The sequence below is a fragment of the Podarcis erhardii genome, assembly GCF_964252035.2.
Source record: "Podarcis erhardii genome assembly, chromosome: 6".
Classification (NCBI taxonomy): Eukaryota; Metazoa; Chordata; class Lepidosauria; order Squamata; family Lacertidae; genus Podarcis; species Podarcis erhardii.
Window position 1 is genome coordinate 67,767,386 of NC_138510.1, and position 24,318 is coordinate 67,791,703.

Below are 24,318 nucleotides of genomic sequence, written 5' to 3' on the forward strand. Positions count from 1 at the left end.
TGAGGCATTAAAAGAAAGGTCTTCCACAGAAGAAGTACGACCACGTTTTAGGTTCGTCATGCTAAACCCCTTGAGCGGCTCGGTTATCTAAGCGTCCTTCAAAGGCCAAGCAAGAGCTGGTGGGAGGCCAGGGAAGCGCGGCCGGGGCTGCCCAAGTTACAGCTAATCAGGTTGTTAAAGAAGCTCATTAAGGCGATTTATGGCGCTGACTTTGCAAGCTTCCACAGGGTGAGTTCCTGGCGTTATCATCAAAACATTATCGAGCCAACTTCCAGGGAAAAATAGGAGCGGAGTAACTTACAGCATGAACTGGGTAGGGGGAGCTCCGGCAAGTGTGTCTTACTTCGTCGCCATCTTGGCCCTCTCTCCCACAACACATCCAACTCTGGCCAACTCTGAAAGGAATAGGCTAGCTGTGGTGATTCCGGTATTGGTAACCTTGACGCTTGATGACTGCAATGTGTGGGGCTACTCTTGTGTCTGGTCTGGAAGCTCCAGCTGGTGCAATATGCTGTTGCTAGGCTGTTGAGTGGAAGAGACTACTACCAGCACACAACTCCAGTCCTTAGAAGCTTTCACTGGCTGCCCATATGTTACCAAGCTATGTTCAAGGTTCTTCTGCTAATTTACAAGGCCCTTAACAACTTGGGCCTAGAATATCTTAAGGACCTGTCTGATTACTGCAATCTCTGAGGAGTCTATTGGTGTTCCCCCATGGCTCAGACATACAACTCATAAGTACTAGAAGGCATGGAGTCAGAGTATTGGATCCAAGCTGGTGAAACTCCCTCCCACTTGCTGAACTTTGGGCGCATGGCTAGGACTTCCTTGTTCCAGCAGGCATTTGAAGGTAATATTTGGTTTTAGGATAAATTTTGAAGGCTTTGTTGTCCCATTTTTGTGTGGATTGTTTTTCTGTACACCACCTAGCAATGTGAATAATTAAGTGGTATATAAATGTCATTAATGATAAAGAAATAAACCTTCTGAAATCCAAATTCTGTGTTGTGCTTGTATGGCATGTTAATTTGTCAGCTGTTAACTAGTAGACTATGTTAGCATGTTTTTATCATGAAAGATGTTGAGGTTATTTTAGTGACAGCTGAACAGTAACCAACAATAAATGATTCTTTCTCTCTCTAAAATATTTTCAGCCCAACTGCTTTGTGGAAAAGGAACAAAATGATCACACATATTTATTTAATGCACAATGTATTTTTTATTTAGAACTTCATACAATGCAGAATGCATTTGATTTTAGTTTAGTTCCAATTAACATTAATTAATATATTTATCATTTGATGTAGCACTGGCATCCCCAAGGTGGTTCTCGAGATAACTCAGTTAATTTGAGATATCGAAAGGTTGATCTGAAGTACATTGTCAGGGTAATGTTCACCCAGTCTGGAGTCTTCTCAGAGCTAAGCTGCCCAAGCCTCTGAGTCAGACGTTGCTTCCATTTCTGTCAAAAAAGGAAAATCACCATCAATCAACAGAGTCCAAGCGATATATTTTTTAGCAGTGTGGACATTCCCACCTTGAATTAACAACAACAACAAAACCCCCCAGTCAAATAATTTGTTGGAATGGGTATGGAATATTTACAATGCTGTATACAATTCTAATTTTTGTCTCTACATCTACAAACAGCATAAAATTGGTCATTCTTTCAGTTTTTTACACACAGTTGCAATTCCATACTGAAAGAAGCAAAGAAAGAGGCAAGTGCTAAAAAGAATTTTTTAAAATCAAATAATAATGCTATTTTTGGTGAAGAAAACTTCTGCAGGGATATGTGGGTTATCCTTTTAAGGCAACATGCTAAAGATCGGTTCAGTCAACCAAGCAACTACATCCAGCTCTTAACTGTGAAATTCTAATGGGCAGATAACCCAATGGCGTGGCAGATTTGAATGTCACCCATACATTTTTTGTTTTTTGTTTTTACATATTTTTTATTGATGATTTCTTGGTTGACAAAAGTATGTGCAATGTCTCTTTTCTCAAGTTACATTTTCTACAGGCACATATATGTTTGAACTAACCAGCCTCTTCAAGAACGAGAAGGGAGGCAAACCCTGGACAGGGCCACTCAGTAAGGAGAGTGACATTGCACCAGCTGTCTGCATGAATGGTACCAAGCCTCACTTCTCCCTTCCTCCTTCCATTGCAGTGGCAGTCAGCTTTGCCTTATGAAAGGCACAGCTGTGATCCCCGTTGAAGGGGGTATATGGCAATCCACCTCTGTCTTAAAAGACTCTCTGCTTCAGACATTCATTCTGCTCACAGAGACACACTTGCAGCCTTAGTAATGGTAGAAAGTAGAGAGACTTGAACTTTCAAGCTGAGAGATGCATAGCAGATCAATGACAACACAATTGTCAGTGTCCCCTCCCAACTTTGTGTAGTCGGGAATTAGGCATGGACAGGTAGCCTTGGCACTTCTGCATGTGGACAAACCAAGGTCTATTCTGTTCCATTCTCACCAAAAATTTCATCCCCTAATATTTGTTGAAGGCTACTTACAACTTTACAGGCTGCTCTGAAGGCTGCCTTTAAAGCTTAAAAGACTGCCCCAATTCCAGATAAAAACCAGTTTAAGTGGCTAGAAGGTGTTGCTGCCACCATGACTAGTGCCTGGCAATTCCATCCACGGCTACAAGTGCCTCTGGGAGGGATGTGATGTGGTGCTGTGCCATTTTTTTCCTAGGGAAGTTGTATGGAGAATGTAGTTTCCAAATTTAACTGACCTCTATCACCTCTATCACACCTATCCGTCAAAGACCAGGAACGCAAAAGCTCTGTAGTGGTTGATGCCTGTTCTTGATTGGGCATCTGGGCTTCATTACTCATTTCACCGTCGTTGTTTCCGCAGAGTCCGCAGGTTTTACCTCTCATGTTGGAAGCGACTGTAATCTGCATGGATAATGGATATTTACTGTAGAAGCTTATGTTTGTATCCTTACAACGCAGTGCATTAAAGGAATGGAGCAAGAAATCCTAGCACAAAAAGCATCAGGCTGTCAGACTTACCATCAGAGTTTCGCCATCGTATGTCACATTCACTAGGCCTATCAGTGGTGCCTCAATAGCAATAGTGGTCTCATTTTTACACATTTTAACGTGCGCTGTGGAGAAATGGGATAGTTTAAAATGGCTTACCAATTATTTCAAGAGCAAGAGCATGTTTCAGCAGTGTACATAGAAATGTGCAGATTTCGTTCATTCGTTTTACATTACTTTTTGAGTCTTGCCTACAGAATGGGACCAGAGACACCGCAATTTTTGCTACGAGATTCTGTGACATCAGCTTGTATTGATTACCGTGTACAGAAATTTTAATCAAATTTATGGGTAGGATACTCAGCTAACCCATCACACCTTTACTGATCAAGGCTTACTAACTTATTTTCAATGTTTACTTTCTTTCATTACTATGTGGGGTGGGTGTGCCCCAAGTTATTCAAGGTTTTTTTATATATAAAATTGATGACCATATGTAATCAATAGTCAGAGTACTTGGATTTAAGCTGACTCAGGTGAATGGAACTGTGTTGTGATTTAAGAAAAAGCGTAATATCAGATGCAGTACCTTTCTCATCCTCAAACTCCTTTTTGTCAAGCAGGACTCGATTCTCATTGTATAACAAAGAAAGTTTATTCATGGTAGGTAAGATTCTGATATAACTTCTGATCCTGGGGGGGGGGGGGAAATGCTTTTTGTTAGAAGGTGAAAAAATTGATATTAACAGTCAGTGTGAAGCAGCCCATCTTTCTCCCATAGTTGTCATTTACGAGTGCACTGCAAAACTGCACCAATTCCCCCCTGAGGCTCCTCATGCTGCCTTTGCTGTGGTTTGAAAGGAAGTAGGTTCACATTAAATTTGAAACCAAATGCATTTCTTCCCCCAATATTGGTTGCTATAGACCCCTCATGGCACCAGCAGCATGACATGGGATAACTGTGATCTGATTCCATTTAGATCTGAGAAAACTAACTGCACATTTCTGCAGTCTGGGTCCTGTGGCCCAGTTTGCAATTATTTCTAATGCAGTTCCCATTACAGGGGGGAAACGGAAATACAGTGGTGCCTCGGGTTACAGATGCTTCAGGTTACAGACTCTGCTGACCCAGAAATAGTAGCTCGGGTTAAGAACTTTGCTTCAGGATGAGAACAGAAATCGCATGGCAGCAGTGCAGCAGCAGCGTGAGGCCCCATTAGCTAAAGTTGTACCTCAGTTATGAACAGTTTCAGGTTAAGAACGGAACTCCAGAACGAATTAAGTTCTTAACCCGAGGTACCACTGTAAAGGTTAATCCTTTATTTTTTCCTTGCGATTATATTATCTGAAAAAGCTGTGTATTTGTTAAAACTTACTCTGAAGAGATATTGACGTGAACCTCTCCTGGACTATCAGGTCTGGACTTTGATATCCAAACACGGAACCGTGGTTCATAATTTTCATTTCTGTTGCAGTCTTGGACTACCAGAAGGTCACAGGCATGTTTGGTTGTAGTTACGTTGAATACCTTGTTATCGAAGGTCATGATCCGTTCATTGTCCACCTCACATACAGCTGGCAAGATGACACCCCCCCCCAAAAAAGAAGTCAGATGCAGCAGTGAACATAAGATAGCCAGAAATATGCAATGTTTAGGCAGATGGTTGGAAGTACTTTTTATTGTTAGATTCATAGAATCATAGAATTATAGAACTGTAGAGTTGGAAGGGACCCTGAGGATCATCTAGTCCAACCCCCTGCAATGCAGGAATATGCAGCTGGTCCATACAGGGATCGAACCTGCAACCTTGGTGTTATCAGCACCATGGTCTAACCAACTGGAAGCCTGTTTGATCAAAAAAGCCTCTCAGCTTGACTAGATCTCAGTTTTTGTGAGACTTTTGCCACTTTTACAAAAGATGCAGGTCAACTAAGCTGTCCCCCGCCAGGCTGCCATTAGGACAGAAGCTTCCATTCAGCCATCTTTACTGGGATACCCTGGCATCTGCCTGAGGGTGGAGTGATTCTCGGACTCAACCTACTCTTCAGAAGCTACACTAAGGATTGATCTTCTGCTGACTGCGCTGCCAAGTCCAAGATGGCAGCGGTGGACCAGCGGTGGACCAGTCCCATTACTCCTTGCAGCTGCCCAAGGCCAAAACAAGCAGCCAGACTTGAGAAGAGGGCTGGTCCTCCCCCCCCCTGGTCCTGGGGCACTGCGCCAGGCCATAACTGCTGCCCACCCTGATCATGGATAAATGACCTTTTTGTGGCTATAAGCAAGCAAGAAAACTCCTTCTGGCAGTTTGATAGATGATAATGTGGTTGTAATTTATATACACTTTCTGGGCATACGTGTGTCTTCTTGCACTTATTGGGACTTATGTCTGAGTTTACGTTCATAGGACTGTGCTGTCAATTATTTATCTATTTATTAATTTCAATGTATTTAAGGTTGCAAGGTGGATTACAAAACAGAAGAACATCATAATTTATAATAATTATTTAAAAAATATATCAAATGAGCCATGTAAAATCACTAAATCCATTTGCAATATATAATTGCTAAACAGAAGGCTTAAAATTAGAAACAATATGCTTGCAAAATGGTCCTGTTAGAAGCTAAGAACAGGCAATGCTTTAAATTTAAAGACTTGCCTGATGTAAGTAAAGTATTAATTTACCTTCACCTCCTTTGGGTGCCCATGACATTAATTCAAATAAATCATATGCCCTTTTTGCTGAAGATTGATAATATGGAGTTTCGAAAGCAGGTAAAGAAAATGGAAAACAGAGGCCATCTCTGTAAAAGGTTTCCTAGAAAACAAAGAATGAATGTATAAGGACCAATGTGGCTGTAGACAAAGCTTGTGTTTTGATTTATCATTTAACTACATAAACTAAAACATATCTTTCTTTCTTTTTTAAAAAAAATTCTAAACCCATAGGGATACATCCCAATTTAAACTCAGCAGTTCCACTCTCACTAGAGGAAGTGGAGATGGTGGTATCTTTGTCGATTCTTTCTTCCCCTTAAAGCTCTGTGTGTCCAATCAAAATCTTCTCCACATGTTGGGGACTATTGGGAGGAGCATGAAAAGTAATATAGGCAGCTGCACCGAGAAAATATCTCCCTCCTTTCTCCCTGGATCTTGACTGAATCTTCAAACAGAAGAATCCCTTCTGTTTGTGGAAAGGACACAAACAGAATATGGATCCAACCTACAGGTTGCTTCCAGGGGTCTGTTGATTGAGCAACCATTTTGATTTGTTTGGGGCAAGTTACCGTATTGGCCTGAATATAAGCCTCACTTCTTCTTTTTCCAAATTCCGACTGTGAAATGTTAAAGTGTGGCTTAAATTTGCGACATTACAAAAAAGGGCTTTTAGTGACATCGCTGCTGAAACAGACATACGGTAAAATGGAACAGATGTGAGTGCCTGTGGAATTTTAAGGGAGCGGCTTATATTCGAGTATTGTCTTTTTTTCTCTCCCCACCCTTGAATTTTAAAGGTGTGGCTTATACTCAGGCCAATACAGTATAAGACATTGAATCAAGCAATTGTTATTCCACACTTTCCAATGCACTTTCACATCACTTTCTTTTTTTGGAAAAAAGTCTGCTTTTAGGGAGTAGGGGGCCTGCTGTGTGTGTACCACCCAAATTTGATGGTATGTGGTTGAATTAAACCTGAAAATATATATTCTCTATATTTGCTGACTACCCAGTTGCTTCCCTGAAGACAAACTACACTTATTTAATAACCCATATTTAATAAAAGAGATAACAAATACATGCCCCAGGAACTCTCAAGATTGTAGCCGTTGTCCATGGAGAGGACTGGACTATTCTGAACAGAACCTGACGTGAAGGATTCTTCTGATAAACCGCTGTGAAGTATTTCATGTATGCAATACCAGGAATGAGATCCATAACCCTTGATGAAATCAAAATAGGATTCAGTCAGATTTTTTAAAATTAAAAAACCCCCCCAATATGTGCGACAATTAGGTTTAATAAGAAATGAGGTGGATGCTATACCAAGCAGCACATTTCTCTAGATAGCGTGGAACCTTTGTCCATTTCATCTCAATTTCGAATGCGTCCCGTCCTGCAACCAGCCCACTGGAAGCCTTTACTCGAATGTTGTAATCTTTGCAGTTGTCTCCCCAGCTCAGTTCATTCTTAGGTAGGAAATAATAAAAAAAAAGTTATTTAATACCATGGGAATGAAAAGCCAACGACCCATTTGGATCCTATCACAATGGCATCCTCATTGCATGGGGGGCGGGAATGCCCCTGTTTTATATGCTGAAAATATTTTTGTTCTATCAATGAGAGTATTTGGGACTGACCATTTGCTCTGTGTTTTATTATCACAGAATCCAATGAGTGCTTTAGTAACTGTATTGTAGACCACCGTTAATTTTTTCCTATGAGTTGACAGTTCATAAACAAGCAATTGGCCAACCTAAATGATCTTGGGTAAGGGATATTTAAAGAACTATCTCACCCCTCACAAACTTGCATGTTGAGATTGGCATAGGTATGGTGGAACACTTCTTTTTTCAAGTTATTGCACCAGGATACAGCAACTTCTCCCTCTACATTCTAGGAGATGCTTTTTGATTTCTGAAGTTTAGTGAACTTTCAACTTTAAGCAGTTCTTCTGCCTGTAATAATCTATGCCCCCTAGCTAGTGTGGGATAATTGTTTCTATTATCTTTAAAAATAAGAATTGCTCTGCCTCGGTTCTTAATCTATTCAATGTTTATTATTAGTGAAAATTTGTTTTATTGGATTTCAATAGTTTATCACGTGTAGCTTCAGAGAAGCATTGCTGAAAATTGTCTTACAAACCACAAAAATAAATGAAAGCACATTTTAAAAAAATGTTTTGTTTTTTACCTGGAGTGTGTAAGGTTGCACAACACTATCAAGACATGCTCTCCACTTGGTTCTGGCAAGCTCACTTCCAACTATTTTCATCTGGGCTTTGTAGCGGTCATGCTTCATGTACATTGAAAATTTGTAGCCCTGTTCTTTCTTATCACTCCTAACTGCCTCAGCCACAATGGTAACGTAAGGTCGTAGTGAATCTCCATGGTCCTGGTCCTGGTCCTGAAAGACAGAAAAACGAAAGGGCACCATTTTAATGCCTATGGTGATCAGTTGCCTTCAGCTAGAGTCACATTCACACCATAAATTTCAAGCTCTGTGATACCACTTTGAACAGTCCTGGCTTTCCCCAAAGACTATTGGGAACTGTACTTTGTTAAGGGTACTAAGAGATGTTGGGAGGCCCCTAATCCCTTGACTGAGCTACAATTTCCAGCATGGTTTAACAATCAAATCTCTTTACAGGAAACTTTGGGAACTGTAGCAGAAAGTCTGTGGTTGACACCTTATGTACTTCATGCTGTCTAAGAGCAAAATCAGATGTCTATCTAGAGGTGTAATTATTTGCCTGCCCCATTCATCTATAAAATGGGAGGGTCCACTTTTAACACTAAAAAGGGTGTGTGGGGAGGGGGAGCTGAACTCTGCTTCCATTTCCTTATGCTCTGCCACTCAGCTTTCTCCCGGTTGATTTGATTTGTACTTCTGAAAGTGCTATTGAAAGGGTGAACCAGAGATAGGAAGAGTAACATTTTCTTAATTATTCAGTAATATTTTTATACCACTTACTTTTAGAAGAGAAATCTTGAAACATTTTATAAAGATTACACACACACCACATTAAAAACAGCAACAACATTACAGATGCCACCCAAAGCATAAGGCAAGTGAAACCACATTCATTTGTTTAATCGCAATTAGATTCTAGCCTCCACTGTGACTAGGACAGACACATGAACAAGAATTGTAGCTGTTTTGAAAATGCTTTCCTCTTGTATTTAACAACAACAACAACAACAACAACAACAACAACAACAACAACTTTAATTATTTATATCCCACTATATCTGGCTGGGTTTCCTCAGCCACTATGGGCGGCTTACGGCATACAGTCATTGGAAGTTGAACGTAATCCGTTCTGGAAGTCTGTTTGACTTCCAAAATGTTCAAAAACCAAAGAGCGGCTTCTGATTGGCTGCAGGAAACTCCTGCAGCCAATCAGAAGCTGCGGAAGCCATGTTGGACGTTTGGCTTCCATAGGAACGTCCGAAAACTGGAACAGTCACTTCCGTGTTTCGATCGTTCGGGAGCCAAAATGTTTGAGAACTAGGCTGTTCGAAAACCAAGGTACGACTGTATATAAAGAAAACTAAAATATCAAACATTTAAAACTTCCCGTTACAGGGCTGCCTTCAGATTGCAGTTTAAAGAAACAGGGAATAAATAAAGGTAGGGAGAAAAACTGACAACTCTGCTAGCCACTTCCTGTAAATTAATTACCCGACTGAAACCTGGACCTAAGCTAAGGAATGAAGCAATGACTTCTTTTTCACTTTTATTAACTTACCTCCCGCAAGAAGCTGCTCCTTCCACCTTTCTGCTTTCTGTCTCTGCTGCTGCTTCTGGTGTTTCTGGAGTCGCTGCTAGAGCTGCTACTGGATTCAGAGGATGATGATGAACTGCTTGATGATGAACTGCTTGATGCTTGCTGATTTTCACCCCATAATAATAATAATAAAATGTAAAGAGAAATAAACAGAGAGCATGAGAAGGAGATGACACTGTGATATATAGGACCTGTCACTCACACTATAAGGTGGATTTTTTTTCCCCTTTCTCCAAAGTCCCAAGTGCTTTTCAGACACATGGATGGCTCACAACCTCTTTACAGACAGTAGCCACAGATGCTTCTTCTGGAACGCCCACCCTAAAGCGTTACGAAGCCAACTCTATTTGCAGCATCAGATGTTGCAAAGTCACACGGGCTATATTCCTAGGCACCATTTTAAATGGTGCAGAAAAAGTCTCACTGGTGGACTGCCTTTTATTTGGGTGAGTTTGCCCCAAAGAAGGTTGACCCGCGTGACATGGATTTCTGCCGTCTTTCTCGGAGAGGAAGTCCATTTTAAAAAATCAAGAATATCAAAACTACCTGGTGCTTCACCTGCTGCTTTGCCTTGTGTGCCATGTATTTTGCGTTAGCCAATTCCAGACCTCGCAAGTCCTTCTAAATTCCAAGAAGAAGACGAAGAAGAAGACAAAGACAAAGAAGAAGAAGAAGGGGGGAAAGGTAAATCAAATGCACTCTGGTAAATGAAGGAACAATTTGGCAGTTGTTTCATAGAAAGCACTTACTGAAGGTCTCTTGCCGCTGCCAATGTGGCTGTCCTTAACATGCTTCTGTTTGCTTGGGCGTCCCTTGGATTGTTTCTTGTTGCTCCTGCTGTCACTGCTGCTGCTGCTGCTGCTGTCACTGCTGTCGCTGCTGCTACTACTACTGCTGCTGTCGCTGCTGTCGCTGCTGCTGTCACTGCTGCTGCTGCTGTCGCTGCTACTACTGCTGCTGTCACTGCTGCTGCTGCTGCTGTCACTGCTGTCACTGCTGCTACTACTACTGCTGCTGTCGCTGCTGCTGCTGCTATCACTGCTACTGCTGCTGCTATCGCTGCTACTGCTGCTGCTATCACTGCTTCTGCTACTGCTGTCGCTGCTTCTGCTGCTGCTGTCGCTGCTGCTGCTGTCGTCACTGCTGCTGCTGCTGCTGCTCTTCAAAGAAGTCTTCCTGGGGTGCTTCTGATAACGTTCTTGCTGCTTCATTTCTATCATTTCATCGTCATCACGGTCATCCCAATCATTGCTTGAGCTGTCAGAGCTATCACTAGAGCTATCGCTTTCGCTGGAGCTGCTGATGGGCTAATGGGGGAAGTACCCAGAGAAAAACAAACACAGTCATATTAAGTTTTCTAAGCTTGAAAAGAACATTTTGCAGACATGGTACTTCTTGTCTGGCCAGAGGGGGAAAGCTAATTTGCAGATTCTCATTTGCACAGAATTGTTGGCACCCATCTGTCTCAAGGGACAATGGAGTGTGGTTCCGGGGGCAAAAATCACTGCGCCTGCTGTGGATGCAAAGACAGCTTGTAACTGCTGCCTCCTACATTGTTGCAGCACCAAAGGGACCTCCGTGGGGCACAAGAAAACATTTTACACAAATGCATAGGTCACATATACAATCAAGATCAGTCTTCAACTAATTGCATCCTTAGTTCACGATATTGGATGCTGTTGGACTAGGATTGCCATACTTCAACAAGAGAAAATCCAGACACAAAAGTTGTTGAGCTTTGCTTTTGCATAATAAAACTGAAATTTTAAAAAATTGAGCTATTTTTGAGCAATTTTTATTTTAACTGATTTATGGAAATTCTGCGTGGACGCTATTTTTGGCAAACAAATCCTGGGTATGTCCAGGAAATTCCAGATGTATGGCAGCCCTATGTTGGACTCAAAATCCTAACACCCTTGGCGACTGGCCATGCTAGCTGAGATTGATGGGACTCCGGCAACATTTGGAAGGTCAAAGGTTCCCCACCCTTGAGTTTAACGCCTTAAATGTAATACTGTACACGCTGTCTGAAAGCTAGAACAAGTTGTAGAATATAAAACATATGGATAGTAGCCCCTCCCACATGGTGATACGTATTGCTATCAGAAATACCTGAATTCTTCTTAAATGTCTTTCTTCATCTCTCGTCAAACGCACCATTGGTAAACTAGAATGAGCGCCTCCTTGAACAGTCAATCGTAACTTCTCAATGGGTGCTCTTCTCTCAGCTGAAATTATAGAGTTAGTATTAGTGTTACTGCATGGTTTATCTATGCAATAAATCATGGTTTCTAAAACATAGTCAATGGGCGCTTTTGATACATGCAGCCACCAGTTGGGTCCATTGATTTGTATGGCATATGAATGTGTTATGTGACCACCATGCATAATCTGTGGCTTCACTGGTAGGCTTAGTGAAAGACCAGCTTGAGAACTATGGTAGTAAAACTTTAAACCTCAGATTGTTTTGTCACCTGTTCAAGATGGGCGGGGTATTAATAATAATAATAATAATAATAATAATAATAATAGTAATAATAATATCTTTGTCATTAAGATGATTTCAATGAGTCTGTTCTAACCAAGCACAAGTCTTTATGGTATGTCTCTGTGTGCACATCTCCTTCTGTATATTTTCCTAGGCTTTCATCCACTGTGGTTCACAGTGCCATTTGCCGACAGATGACACTGTACTACAGCATGACCACAGCCGTTTGTGAGCTGCTCTCCTCCACCGCCAGTCCCATATGACACAACCCACACTATCCAGAAGGACTGCCAATTGTCCAGGGAAATATTGCTCCTGTTCTTTCCCCTGAACCCCTCTGCATTTTGTAAAAAACAAACAAACACACCCCAACAAACATCATAAAATAAAGAAGAGTTACCTTGCTTGAGTGTTACTCTAAAAGTATGTTCGCCAGCCAAGTTGTACAGAGAGTCATCTATGGAGCACCCAGCATAAATGTTTGACCATTCAACGCAAGCCCTGCATCCAAATGTGCATGCTTCAACACACTCAGTGTGACGAGGGGCAGGCCTGTAATGTTCTGACTGTTCTGTAGAAATTTGGTCCTGGATGGATGATGAACATAGTCCAGCATGAGAGATTGCAATCTCAGACTTCTGCCTCATCATCATCATTATTATTTTGGTAAAGATCAGTAATTCAGTTGGAACACTGCATATATAAAACGCGACATCTCGACCAATGGTTAAGGGAAGCCCTAATATTTAATTGGGGTGGGGGGGATACAGGATGATTTCCAGTGCGAAGTAATGTAAGTCCACTGATTTCAATACGTCTGCTCTAATTTACGTTAGGGTTTTGTTCTCAGCCTTTCAGGACTTAACATCTTTAGTTGCATCAATTTACATCCTGCTTCAAGAGTGTAAGTTACATCCACTACACCATTAAAACTACATCCCAGAGCTGTCATGCATAGTAGGATTTATTCATAGCTAAGTTTATTTAAATCAAGGCCACTACTTATTTACTTGACATTGAGAACTGCAATTATGTTCTTCATTGACACAATAAGATACCTATTCTCTACCTATTACACCCCAGCTTTAAATCCCCCCAGAATCCTGAAATAAAATACATGATTAAAGTTCTGATTGTAATGAAAATTTGTCTTTCATGAATAACAAATAAATGCTTTATGGTAGCTATAATGCTTTTATGACTGCTAAATTTATATTTGTACCAGTAGGTCAGTTTTTACACTTCCCTGGGAGTAGGTCTCATTGACTGCAATGTGACTTACTTCTCAGTATATGTGTATAGGACTGAACTGTAAATGTTTTATGGGGGGGCAGATTAAAAATAGCTCACACAACTTCTTTTCTATGTATAAGAAACATTTCTCAAGCAAAAAAAGCGCACACAAAAATCTAATATGGGTTACCCTTCTTTCATTCCGTTGTTCTGCTGACTCAAAGGAGCCTCTTATTATTTTAGACACAGTTTGAGGGACGAAAAGTGGAGTAGACTTGGTTGCAGGTGCCTCTTCAAGGTTGCGAGTGATAACAGATGTCATAGCACTGTTGGATAAACAGAGGGAGAAATGCTGTGTTAGAAGCACAAATATGTTAAAAAAGATCTGCGTTGTGCCTTGTAGTATGGACTTGATCACACATAGAGTTCCTTGCAAATTGCTCTATAAATTGTACCTAGGCAACCCAAATGCCTAGATACAATTTTGACTAGGCAAAAATGACGAGGGAGCCATGACTAGTCATATTTTAAAACAAAATCAAGTTAGTGTCATCTATTTTGGGTGGCCATTTTCAGACTTCAACTTAAAGGCAGTATTTCATGCTCACTGCTCCTAATTTTCTACTAAAGTTAAAAACATAACAAACAAACAATGCACAAGCCACTGACATAGTTTCATTCCCAGGACTGGGATTTAATCAATATCCTAGCTGCTAAAGTGATGGGTTTCTGTTCTGTCTGGGACACTGCTGCAGAAAGGACACACTTCAAAATATAAGGAAGTCAAAAGCTCTGGTACAATGATATGTTTTCCATGGGGCAGTTAGATACAAAGGTATTTCCTGTGTCATAGGATCTCTGTTAAAAACGTAGCCCTTGTCATGGGTTACTTGTGTGCAATGAGCAAGCACGGTGAAAGGGGTTGTGGGGCATGTTCCGTCCTGCTCCCAGTGGACAAAAAAAAAGAAGAGTGGACAAAAAAAAAAGAACAAAAGAAACCATTCAGGGGAGAAAATCTTAATTGATCAATCTATCAATCAGTTAAAGGCACAAATTTCAATAGCAAAAACATCACGTTGTTTTTTCTGGTGCAATAGCTAGGATATTTTACCATGGTGGATAGGCTGAGCCTTCAGTCTGCAGCTGTGATGTTCACTGGATTAGCTTAGCCTAACTCACTGGCTTATTAGTCACATAAAATAAGTAAAACTATTGCTATGAATGTGATCAGGTGCTATTACAATATCATTCCTTTGAGTCAGTCAGCTGACATGAGCAATTTGCTTCCAAGCAAACTACTGCTTTTCCACATCTCACAGATTGTATGCATATTAACTCAGAAGCAAGTCTTACTAAATCCAGTGAGTTTGATTCCAAGGGAGGTGGGCATGAAGATTGCATCCTGTGCTGTAAAACACTAGCAGTATATCTACTCAACAGCATTTTAACAAACTTATCTCTAAGCTGCTGGTAGTCCAATCATATTTATGATGCAGGCATTACATTTCTAACTACATGGCTTAAAAATGCATTAAAACACACACATTAAAACACGTTCCATCGTTAGTATTTCACGGAAGCAACAGATATTGTCGCCTGGGGGTTGTTTTGCGAACACAGATGGGTGGAAGTGACCTGCCTGGCTGTGAACTGAGAGGTGGTCGGTGTTCCCATGTTGAGAATAATGGGCTTCACACTCTGTGAGGGAAGCCTAAGAACACCTAATCTACTTTATTTGAAAGGCGGATTTGCATTCCTTTTATCTTTCTCTCTCTTCCTCTTGTCGGTGCCTGCAGTGCTGAGGGTACTGTAGAGAACATGCAAGTTGTGCTTCACATGGAGCACTTCAGTCAAGTCAAAATAAATAAATGACACCTTATCACCCACAGGCTTTGTTTTCTGTTCAAGTTCTCTGTTTCAGATAAAGGGCATGACAGCTGCACCCCACACCAAGCTTAGCTAGAACCTTCAGGAATTTTTTATTTCTTTTATTAAGAAAAGGGACAAAAAATATTCTCACAGACAAGCTGAGGGGATGAAAGAAATTACAAATCAACTTGCATTTTAAGATGGCTCATCTGGGCAGAATAGATTAAAAGGAAGTGGCTTTCACTCGATTCACATTTAATAATTTAAACCGTCACCAAACTACAGTTTGTATCTCCAGGCAGAAATAGTTGGCATCACTCCCCCACCCTAATCTTTCTCTCAGTACTGTTGTTTTTTTTAACCCAATAGTCTACATTTGCCACTGAACTGAATGATCAGTTCTTCCCCACTGAATAATAAGAGAGAGCCAATAAATTGAGTGGCAACACAGGTGTCACATATTGTTTTCTGCAGAAATCAGCTGCCTGATCCAGCTCTAGCACTTTAATAAGAATGGGTGGAGGAAAGTTACAAGGAACTTCCTAAAGGTTCCAAACAGGTCCCTGGTGAGTACAGGGAGCCACAACAAATCATGTGACTGGGCAGAAGGCTCCTTACTCATAAGTATCTGGTCACTGTTCAAAGACTGCAACATCAGCATATGAGGTTCTTGACTGAGAAGAGCAGTCAGAGATCAAATGCCATGAGAACATCTTAAAGCCCACTTTTTTCAAGCAATGGCCACTCCCACCATCAGATCAGAGTAATCAAATGATGTGATACTAAACATCTTCTACTCATTCCTTGTGTTAGGATACTTGCACCGCTTCTTAATTAACTACTGAGTAATCAAGGGTAAAGGGGCCAGTCTTCTAACCGATTCTGCCAGACCTATGCATCCATACAAATTCCATAGGCCAACATGCAAAATTGTTAGGAGGGATTGGGGAATGTTGGATAATACTGGAGCAAGTAGGAAGGTTTGACAGGAAAAAAAAATTAGGTAGAAGGTACATGTACCAGCATGTGAGGATACAAGGACTGTGAGGACAAGAAAAAAGAATAATGCCCTTCAAAACGGAAGTGTCCTTCCTAACGATTTTTATTTGTGCCATTCTATACAATGTAGCACCAAAAAAGAAAAAGAAAAGAAAAATTAAATCTTCTCCCAGCTTTCACCAAAAAGAAAAACAATTAATCCTCTAAGGATGCATAATCAATCACATTTGTGATCAGCCATGCAAATAATTTATATATGTGAAGTGACGCTATTTTTATTGGCCTTGCTCATAAGTATTTTAAAAACTGGAATGCAGGTAGTACTATGTATATTTTTCAACAACTTGTCACTGAAAAGTAGGCTATATTTTGGACAATTCATTCTCTGTTAGCTTTCCAATATTTCTGCTTTAATCTTCAGATTTAGGTTTTCCACAAGTTTTATATGCTCATTCTTCCTCTTGATGTTATGTAGAAAACTGTAATTTTAAGTTTATTCATTTGTTGGCTCACCAAATACTGCAAAAATACGTTGCTTGGTAAGGTTTTGAAATACTTTCTGTTTACACAGTTTATGCCATTCGCTTTAACGTTACTAGTACTCAGATTTTTGTGTTTTTGGTGGGGTTTTTTTTTAATGCCAAAGGCCATTATGAATTCTAATGGGAAGTTTGTCACCCAGATAAACAGACAACAGATACCAATATTGATCTACCTTGCAACACTGTTGTATTGACTGTAAAAGAAAGCCCCAGTATATTTACATGTTAAAGTAACAATTAATAATGTCGTTAGAGATGAGGGGAAAATTGTATAGTATATAAACCTTACAGTACGGTTTCAAAAATCCAATTATAGGATTATTCTGTGCAATCTAATTATCTATGAAAAAGCTTATGTCAAACATTTTAAACATATTTCGTGATCTTCAAGCATTTAAAGCTGATTTTTAATTTAAAGCACTCTCTTTCAACTCTGTCAATCTCAACTTGACACCTCCATAAATTTGATTAGAGTGTTTAACTTTAAAATGAGTCCATTGCACTAGATAATATAAAATAATTAACTCCAGAGATCAAGTACTAATTATAAAATGTATTGCAGGAGAAGGGGGGGGAGGGGTGTTCTACCAATTTTCGCTAGCCCTACCTGAAAGACATGAGTTCAGTTTCCTCTCTGCATGGTGGAAGTTCAAGTTTGAAGGTCTTTTCCTTAATGTTCATAGAGACATCAACGTTCACAGGGATATTGGTGACCATTTTGACATTCTCTTGTATTATAGCCTGGAATTCAGGGACAACGATTCCCATCGTCACAAGCATATCTTTGTTCATGCTAAAAATGAAAAGCAAAACAAAACAAACAAACCCATTATAGTGATGTTATGGCAACTATACATTAAAGAGTTTACGAATACTGAGGGCACATTTGCACCACTTGAATTGCACCTCGTCATTTTATGTACCAGTGATTCTATTTACCTGACAGACAATCTGGTTTTCAGTTTCATATCGATGTTAAGCAAGTCAGGCAAACTCAAATGTGATGTCGGCTCGGGACTCATGGATAACTGAACTGTTTAAAAGCAAGCAAATAAAACAAATGCATGCTATAAAATAATTATTATGCAAAATGTGATATATAAAAATGCAATTATTTTGTTTCTATTTTGATATTATTTTGATAAAGGGATAAATTCGATCTGAGCACTGCTATTTGTCTCACAGTTAATAATGGGGAAAAACTGAAACCCTGGAATGCTTATTTAATCCCATCCCAGCATCTTTTATCCTAAATATATTTGAAACTCAGTCATTTCCAACTCAATGTGCTCAGGAACACAGTCTTAGGGATACCTCACATTACGTTTTTTGTCCTTATATATTTTTCCTGTACCACTTTAATGAGGTGCTAGCATTCTCATGGTAAAACCCAAGACCGGGAGTCCTAGGGAGTCAGCTATACAGCTGCAAATGAAACGTTTTAAGTGTGTTGTAAAGAGTAATATACAAATGTGACTTTAGATGGCGACAGTGAGCTATGGCAAATTTAATGTATTTTTCAAAACTTTTTTTTTAAAAAAGCATTTTCACAGCATTTTTTATACGTGTGTAGATACCACCCTAGTTCGTCACTGTGCTTGGTAGTTGATAAATTTCTATTGCTTTACCGTTTCCATTGACTGATGTGTGAGTAAAATGAACCAAGTTTATTTGAAGTGGAAGTCCAGTGCATGTAGGCACAACACCGTAGATTTCTGCAGATACGAAATTGTTCTCCCACTGCATGTTTGGATGATTTTTAAGGCCATCTGCAGAATCTTTTATCCAGGGGAGAGGCATTTTGCCATGGAATATCTGCAAAGAAAGTTTGCGCTGATTAAACAAAGAGAACGAGAATATCACTTGCTTCATGTCACTGTTCCTTTCATAGGAAAATGAGGTTGCCAGTGCAATAGTAACTAATGCTGAAAAGTTATAATTGCACCCAATCGAATCCTGAAAGCAATCACGTTCAAGAGCCTAAAGAAGAAGAAGAAAATATAATTTATATCTAAACAACATGCATGTCAAAAGAGGCACCTGCAATGCATCCTGGATCACATCAGGAGTGAGCTCCAAATACGCGATTTCTTGGCGTGCTAATTTGAGATATAGTCCTCCAAAAGTTGGGTCGTGTCCTCCTTTTTTCTGATCGAAGGGCTGTGTGATAAGAAATAGAAACGTACTGAAATTTTTATTGTTTTGTTTGTTTATTATTTTAAGAAATGATGGTGTACCCTTTTTTTGCAACACATGCATTTGTAATGTTCAGGGTGGCCTAAAACACTCAAACAAAACAACAGGGAAATCTAATGGCGATTAAACAACCAACAACAACAGAATTAAATTGAAGGTGAAACCAAAATGATTGGGGAGGGGGAATCAGCTACAAAAGAATCCTCATTCTGGCAGGTCAAATGTCTTCTTGAATGAAACAAATAAATAAGCTAGGCTGTGAAATGGAACGAGAGGCACACCCTGAGTTAGGGAATCTCACGATTTGGGGAAAATTCAACCAGGCCCTTTGGCAAATTAACATTCTGCAGCCTTTAAAATGTGTTTGGGGGTGAATTATTGCTTTGTTGTTTCTGTTTTAACTCTTTATTTGTGCTTTTCTCTTCTATTTTTGTATTGTGAACTGCCCTGAGCTCTTTTCCGAAGGGCGGTGTATAAATCCAATAAATGAATCAATAAATAGATTCAGAAAAGGTAAGCACATCCCAAGCATCTAGCACATCCCAACCAGCCATGCCTTGCTTGGATATGGGTACCAATGGGACACAGAGAAGAGCATCTCTATCAAATTTTATGGACTGGGCATGCTGGTATGGCAGGTATCATGTGCCTAAATGATTTTGGGCCTTAAACAGACATAGCTTTTGTAGGAATAACACATTATGAGGTTTATTATGCCGCCCACTTACCAAGTCATGGAGCCTTCCTTCTGCATATACCCTTTCAAAAAGGCGAGATAGTCCTATACTCTTAAAGCCGACCTGTGTTGAAAGGGAGTGTATGAAACAGTTAAAAGGGCTTTCTATGCTTTACATAAATCAGAGCAGTTTCAGAATATTTTAAACAATTAAGAACTATGTTTCAGTCACTTGCATTTAATACATTTATGAAGGCTGGTTGAGCATGAGTTAACTTAAACCATTATAGGCAAATGTTGTAATTTGTTAACATCAACAACAACAACAACAATTTATTATTTATATCGCAGCCACTCTGGGCGGCTCCCAACTGAATATTAAAAACACAATGCAGCATTAAACATTAAAAACTTCCCTAAACAGGGCTGCCCTTAGATGTCTTTTAAAAGTAAGATAGTTGCTTATTGCCTTGACATCTGATGGGAGCGCATTCCACAGGGCAGGTGCCACTACCAAGAAGACCCTCTGCCTGGTTTCCTGTAACCTCACTTCTCGCAGTGAGGGAACCGCCAGAAGGCCCTTGGAGCTGGACCTCAGCATCCGGGCTGAATGATGGGGGTGGAGACATCATGTAAGGATGATCTGCCCCCTTCTTATCAAAGCTTAGTGTATGGAATGCTCATGCTATAGAAACAAGCCACACTCAAATGAATTTTGTAAGAAAATAAATTCAAGGTCTAACAGTACAGGCCTAATGGAATTTGTAATGGACAGCATCTGTTACCTCTACAAGATCAGAGGAGACGCCAAGGATGTTCGCCCTGGTTTTGAACATGGTAAACAATGGGAGGATATTTCCTTCTTTGCCTATGCTGACAACCTCAGCTCTCAAACCAGCCATAAGTCGTTCTGAAAAGGGAGATAAAACAACAAGCAATAAGGCTGGTCGGTTCTTCAAACTGCATAACAATACAAATTTAATTTCCTAATTGTTTAATGTGAAAACAGCATCTTATGAAAAAGTGAAGAAACTCCATGTACAAGACCAGCTGCATAACAAAAATAGGCTACTGTGTCTGTGTACTGTGATTTGGGCTTGGCACTCTCTCTACATTTGACCAGTTCTTCTGGAAGGGGGAGAGGGAGCAAGACTTTATAGAACATGTTGGAGGAGAGCACTTCCTATGCATATGGAAGGTCACCGATTCTCTGTTATTTCCAGTTGTTGTTTTTTTTTTTAAATGTTGTTATCATGACTGGGAAATATCCCCATCCCTGGTTTAAATCAATGGGCAGATTCTAGATGTTTCATGGAATTGTAGATCGAGTTGGAAGAGACCCCAAGGGTCATCTAGTCCCACCCCCTGCAATGTCCACACCTCATTGGCCAGCAATATCTGGAGGAAGCTATGTTGCCTATGCCTTGCCTAAAGAAACACAGAAAAGTGACTCTTTTTGTAGTGTGAATAGACACACAAGAAAGATGTTATGACATACATAGGGCTGTCAAAATGGTAGACCCATGCTCTCCACCCTTCTCCTATAATTCCCAATGTGACTTTTTATGTGATTTATTTCCCTCCTCTATATGACTGCATGACATCAAGCAGGGAGTTTCAATATATCCCCCTCAGCTATGCTAGCTTGAATGCAAAAGTGAAATGCAAGCCATTCTGTTGCTGAACTACTTGTTCTCTAGGTAGGCTGTCACAAAAGAGTGCTGGGATGCGATGAAAGGGAAAGAATATATTTTATATAGCATTTCACCCTCGCTGGAGCTTACTTGATAATTAACTGTTACTGAAAAAGGAGTGCCATTTGATTTGGCGTTTCAACATGTATTGCTAGACATGTTAAGCTTCCTAAAAGTAATTTGTCGCAGCAATCTGTATCTTAACATCTGTCTTTAACAGGACACCATGCCACCTCTATGAAACTGTTAGCAAAGGTGGCAAATGTCTTTTGGTTTCTTATCATTTTCAGTATGTTATATGTGACTGATGGGAGTTGTGGTCCAGTGGCATCTGGAGGATGCAACATTGGCTACTCCTGCTCTGGAGATACTAATAATAGAATATTAGTAATTTCTAATAGATTTTTCGTGCTGTGATATCAATTTAGCTAATATCCAAATATGGTCATCAACAGTTACCAGCAGTTTATGCCACTTTAAGCGCTCTACTTAAATTTATAGTGCATAAAAAAAACTGAGCAAGGACTAGAGATAAATCTCATTCCTTTAACTTTTAAAATAGTATATGACAATAAAGATGCTTTGGAGGGAAGAAAATTTCATATACCATGAAATTATTTTATCTCTTTAAGAGCTCCCTACATACCTCTGTGAAGTAGTAGGTCTGTATATCCTAGTCATGTTCATGGTACTTATTTTTATTATGAAACTGATTTCATGGTCATGTAAAAGTCACGAGGCACAGCAGTAACCTAAGGCACTGTGCAAAAATCTAACTTCGCATTTTCTGAAATTTTCATGAAATATTTGTCATCAGCTTTTCAAGTGTACTAATAAGTTACACAACTATTAAATGAGCCTATATTATTTTTATTAAGTTATGTACGGTATTGAGTTTGTTTGTAGGCTGGTTGTTGTAAAAATATTTCCCAAGGGATATGCAGAAAATCTCTAGGATTTTCATGGTTCTTTAAGAATGGAGCCACTTAAATCATATAATGTAAAACTTTGACTTGCCTGAAAATAACATGACATTTGGCCTAGAATACACAAGGTGTGTTTTCTTGTTCCCACTCCAAACAACCAGTAAATGTATCATTGGTATTACATTATTAATAGGAGGATGAAGTAAAAAAAATACAGTGGTACCTTGGTTTTCAAATGTAATCCATTCCGGAAGACTGTCCGAGTTCCGAAACGTTCGAAAACCAAAAACTCAAAACCGAAAACTCAATACAGAAAAATCAATACAGAAGTCGCGTTTCATGTTCGACTTCCGAGGTGTGTTCAAAAACCTAAGCATTTACTTCCGGGTTTACGGTGTTCGAAAACTGAAATGTTCGTCAATGGAGGAGTTCGAAAACCGAGGTACCACTGTATAACATAGGTTTGTGGCATAAAAAGCCAATGTACCATTCCTCCCCTTCCTTAAAATATGAATCAAAATGCTTATAGGTTCTAGTTTAGGGATGAGAGAACATTTTGGTTTTGCAGACTGCGCACCGCCCTGCCCAATGCATACTTTCCTCTCCAGGTCTTTCCCTGTGCTTTTTGAGCTAGTCACATGACAAGACATGGCTGATTTCTTTCTGGTTCTTGAAACAAACAGCTTTTACTGTTGAAACAACAGGTTTTAATATTTTAAGCAATCACTATTATTCTGGGAGGAATAAATAGTATCTGGGGAAAAACACATGTCTCTTACCACTGTGAAGACCAAAGAAGTAAACCATGCTGTGGCGATAGCTAGGCCGTTGAATCTTGATGCTCAGTACTTTAAGTGCCACTCTGCAGGCAGAAGCCCTGAATAAAGCAAATTAACCAACAATGTTCACATTTACTACTGCTGTTTGCTGTGCACTGCTCCTTTCATACAGAAATCATTTTTTTTAAAAAATTATGCTTACATCTCTTGGCAGTCAGGAGTTCTGCAAGTGGCCGCTTCACGTATAAGAGTCAACAGGAAATATTTCACTTCTGACATGGGTGTCTCTGATGCATAATTAGTCATTGCCATCAATGAAGGGAGAGCTGGTAGGGATTCCATATAAACCATGGCAGCACATTTACGAGTTACGGGATCTATCTTGTTGTCCATGACGATTGGAACAGTAAGTGCTTCCACCTGTGCAACATAGATTGAAAATATAAATTTTGCACTCTTGTTTTTCTCCTTCCCACCATGACTTTGGCTCATAGCTCAAAAAGCTTGTACATGCTAAGCAGGCATTTTGGCTCTTCTTCTTTGAACCACGGCAGCCAGCCCCAACTTCCACAGCATACAGTAATCAAATTCAGTGGCTTGCAATATTATGTAAGGGACTTCTGTTAAAACAAGATGGAGCTTTTCAAGCAATTATCTGCAATGTAACTTTCCTGATTCCTGCTTTTCAGAATAACATGCCTAGGCAAGATTTAGGCCCTTCTCCTTCTCTGTGTTTTGAGAACAGAGCCTCTAAAGGCCTGCTCCTAGAAAAATCTACCACTTGAGAAAATGCAAAGCCATATTTTCTGTTGGTGTGTTTTTGCTTGTACAGAAGAAAGACACATTTGGATTGGATAAAGCACCCATTGGCAACGTGAGTGACTTGCACATCATCTGCCGCTTCAGCTGTTTAAAGCAATATATCACACACCGCTCTCTCACTGTAAAACCCCCCCATGAGTTTCAATTCTGTACATAATGGTATATATATCTACACAGACAGGGGCTGAGTCCTCCCTCACTTGGACATTTATTCCCTACCTATACCTAATGCAACTGGTCTTTGAGAAATAATGTATCACCATGATCAATTAGCATTAGGAAAAAAAAAATATTCCTAACAGCTCTATAATGTTGTTGACAAAACCCCACAAGATCCCCACAAAAATGCCATGCCTTCTTACCCGTGCAGGATACTTCTCGACAAGGCCTCTTAGAGATAAGATGGCAGCGCAAGGATGCAGGGAGTCAGGAGAAGAAATGAGAGCTGCAAAGGTCTTCATGATGGGCTTCTCAATGATGACATGTCCCACATTTGCTAAGGCCTTCAGTACCAGCATTTGTCCATCTACGTCGGATGTACGTTTTGCTTTAATTGCAAAATCATTCAAAGGCTGTTTTTTTGG

At 39.9% G+C, this 24,318-nt stretch overlaps 1 protein-coding gene across 1 annotated transcript in view; it reads right to left on the reverse strand.

Annotated features, from left to right (window-relative positions):
* Positions 1-1,195: 1,195 nt before the first annotated feature.
* Positions 1,196-24,318, reverse strand: part of LOC309344255 (vitellogenin-1-like) — a gene marked incomplete at its 5' end in the record, with an annotated part of 32,311 nt that continues 9,188 nt past the window's right edge. The window contains 25 exons of the mRNA XM_081866505.1: positions 1,196-1,462; positions 2,751-2,916; positions 3,034-3,128; positions 3,593-3,696; positions 4,380-4,578; positions 5,688-5,820; positions 6,804-6,942; positions 7,047-7,189; positions 7,914-8,126; positions 9,472-9,612; positions 10,057-10,131; positions 10,260-10,397; positions 10,443-10,817; positions 11,623-11,738; positions 12,399-12,585; positions 13,422-13,557; positions 17,249-17,434; positions 17,581-17,674; positions 18,270-18,456; positions 18,682-18,801; positions 19,566-19,637; positions 20,299-20,423; positions 22,913-23,010; positions 23,115-23,332; positions 24,097-24,306. Of these exons, the coding sequence (XP_081722631.1) occupies positions 1,422-1,462; positions 2,751-2,916; positions 3,034-3,128; positions 3,593-3,696; positions 4,380-4,578; positions 5,688-5,820; positions 6,804-6,942; positions 7,047-7,189; positions 7,914-8,126; positions 9,472-9,612; positions 10,057-10,131; positions 10,260-10,397; positions 10,443-10,817; positions 11,623-11,738; positions 12,399-12,585; positions 13,422-13,557; positions 17,249-17,434; positions 17,581-17,674; positions 18,270-18,456; positions 18,682-18,801; positions 19,566-19,637; positions 20,299-20,423; positions 22,913-23,010; positions 23,115-23,332; positions 24,097-24,306 (3,711 nt within the window). The 3' untranslated portion in view covers positions 1,196-1,421. The remainder of the gene's footprint in view (positions 1,463-2,750; positions 2,917-3,033; positions 3,129-3,592; positions 3,697-4,379; positions 4,579-5,687; positions 5,821-6,803; positions 6,943-7,046; positions 7,190-7,913; positions 8,127-9,471; positions 9,613-10,056; positions 10,132-10,259; positions 10,398-10,442; positions 10,818-11,622; positions 11,739-12,398; positions 12,586-13,421; positions 13,558-17,248; positions 17,435-17,580; positions 17,675-18,269; positions 18,457-18,681; positions 18,802-19,565; positions 19,638-20,298; positions 20,424-22,912; positions 23,011-23,114; positions 23,333-24,096; positions 24,307-24,318) is intronic.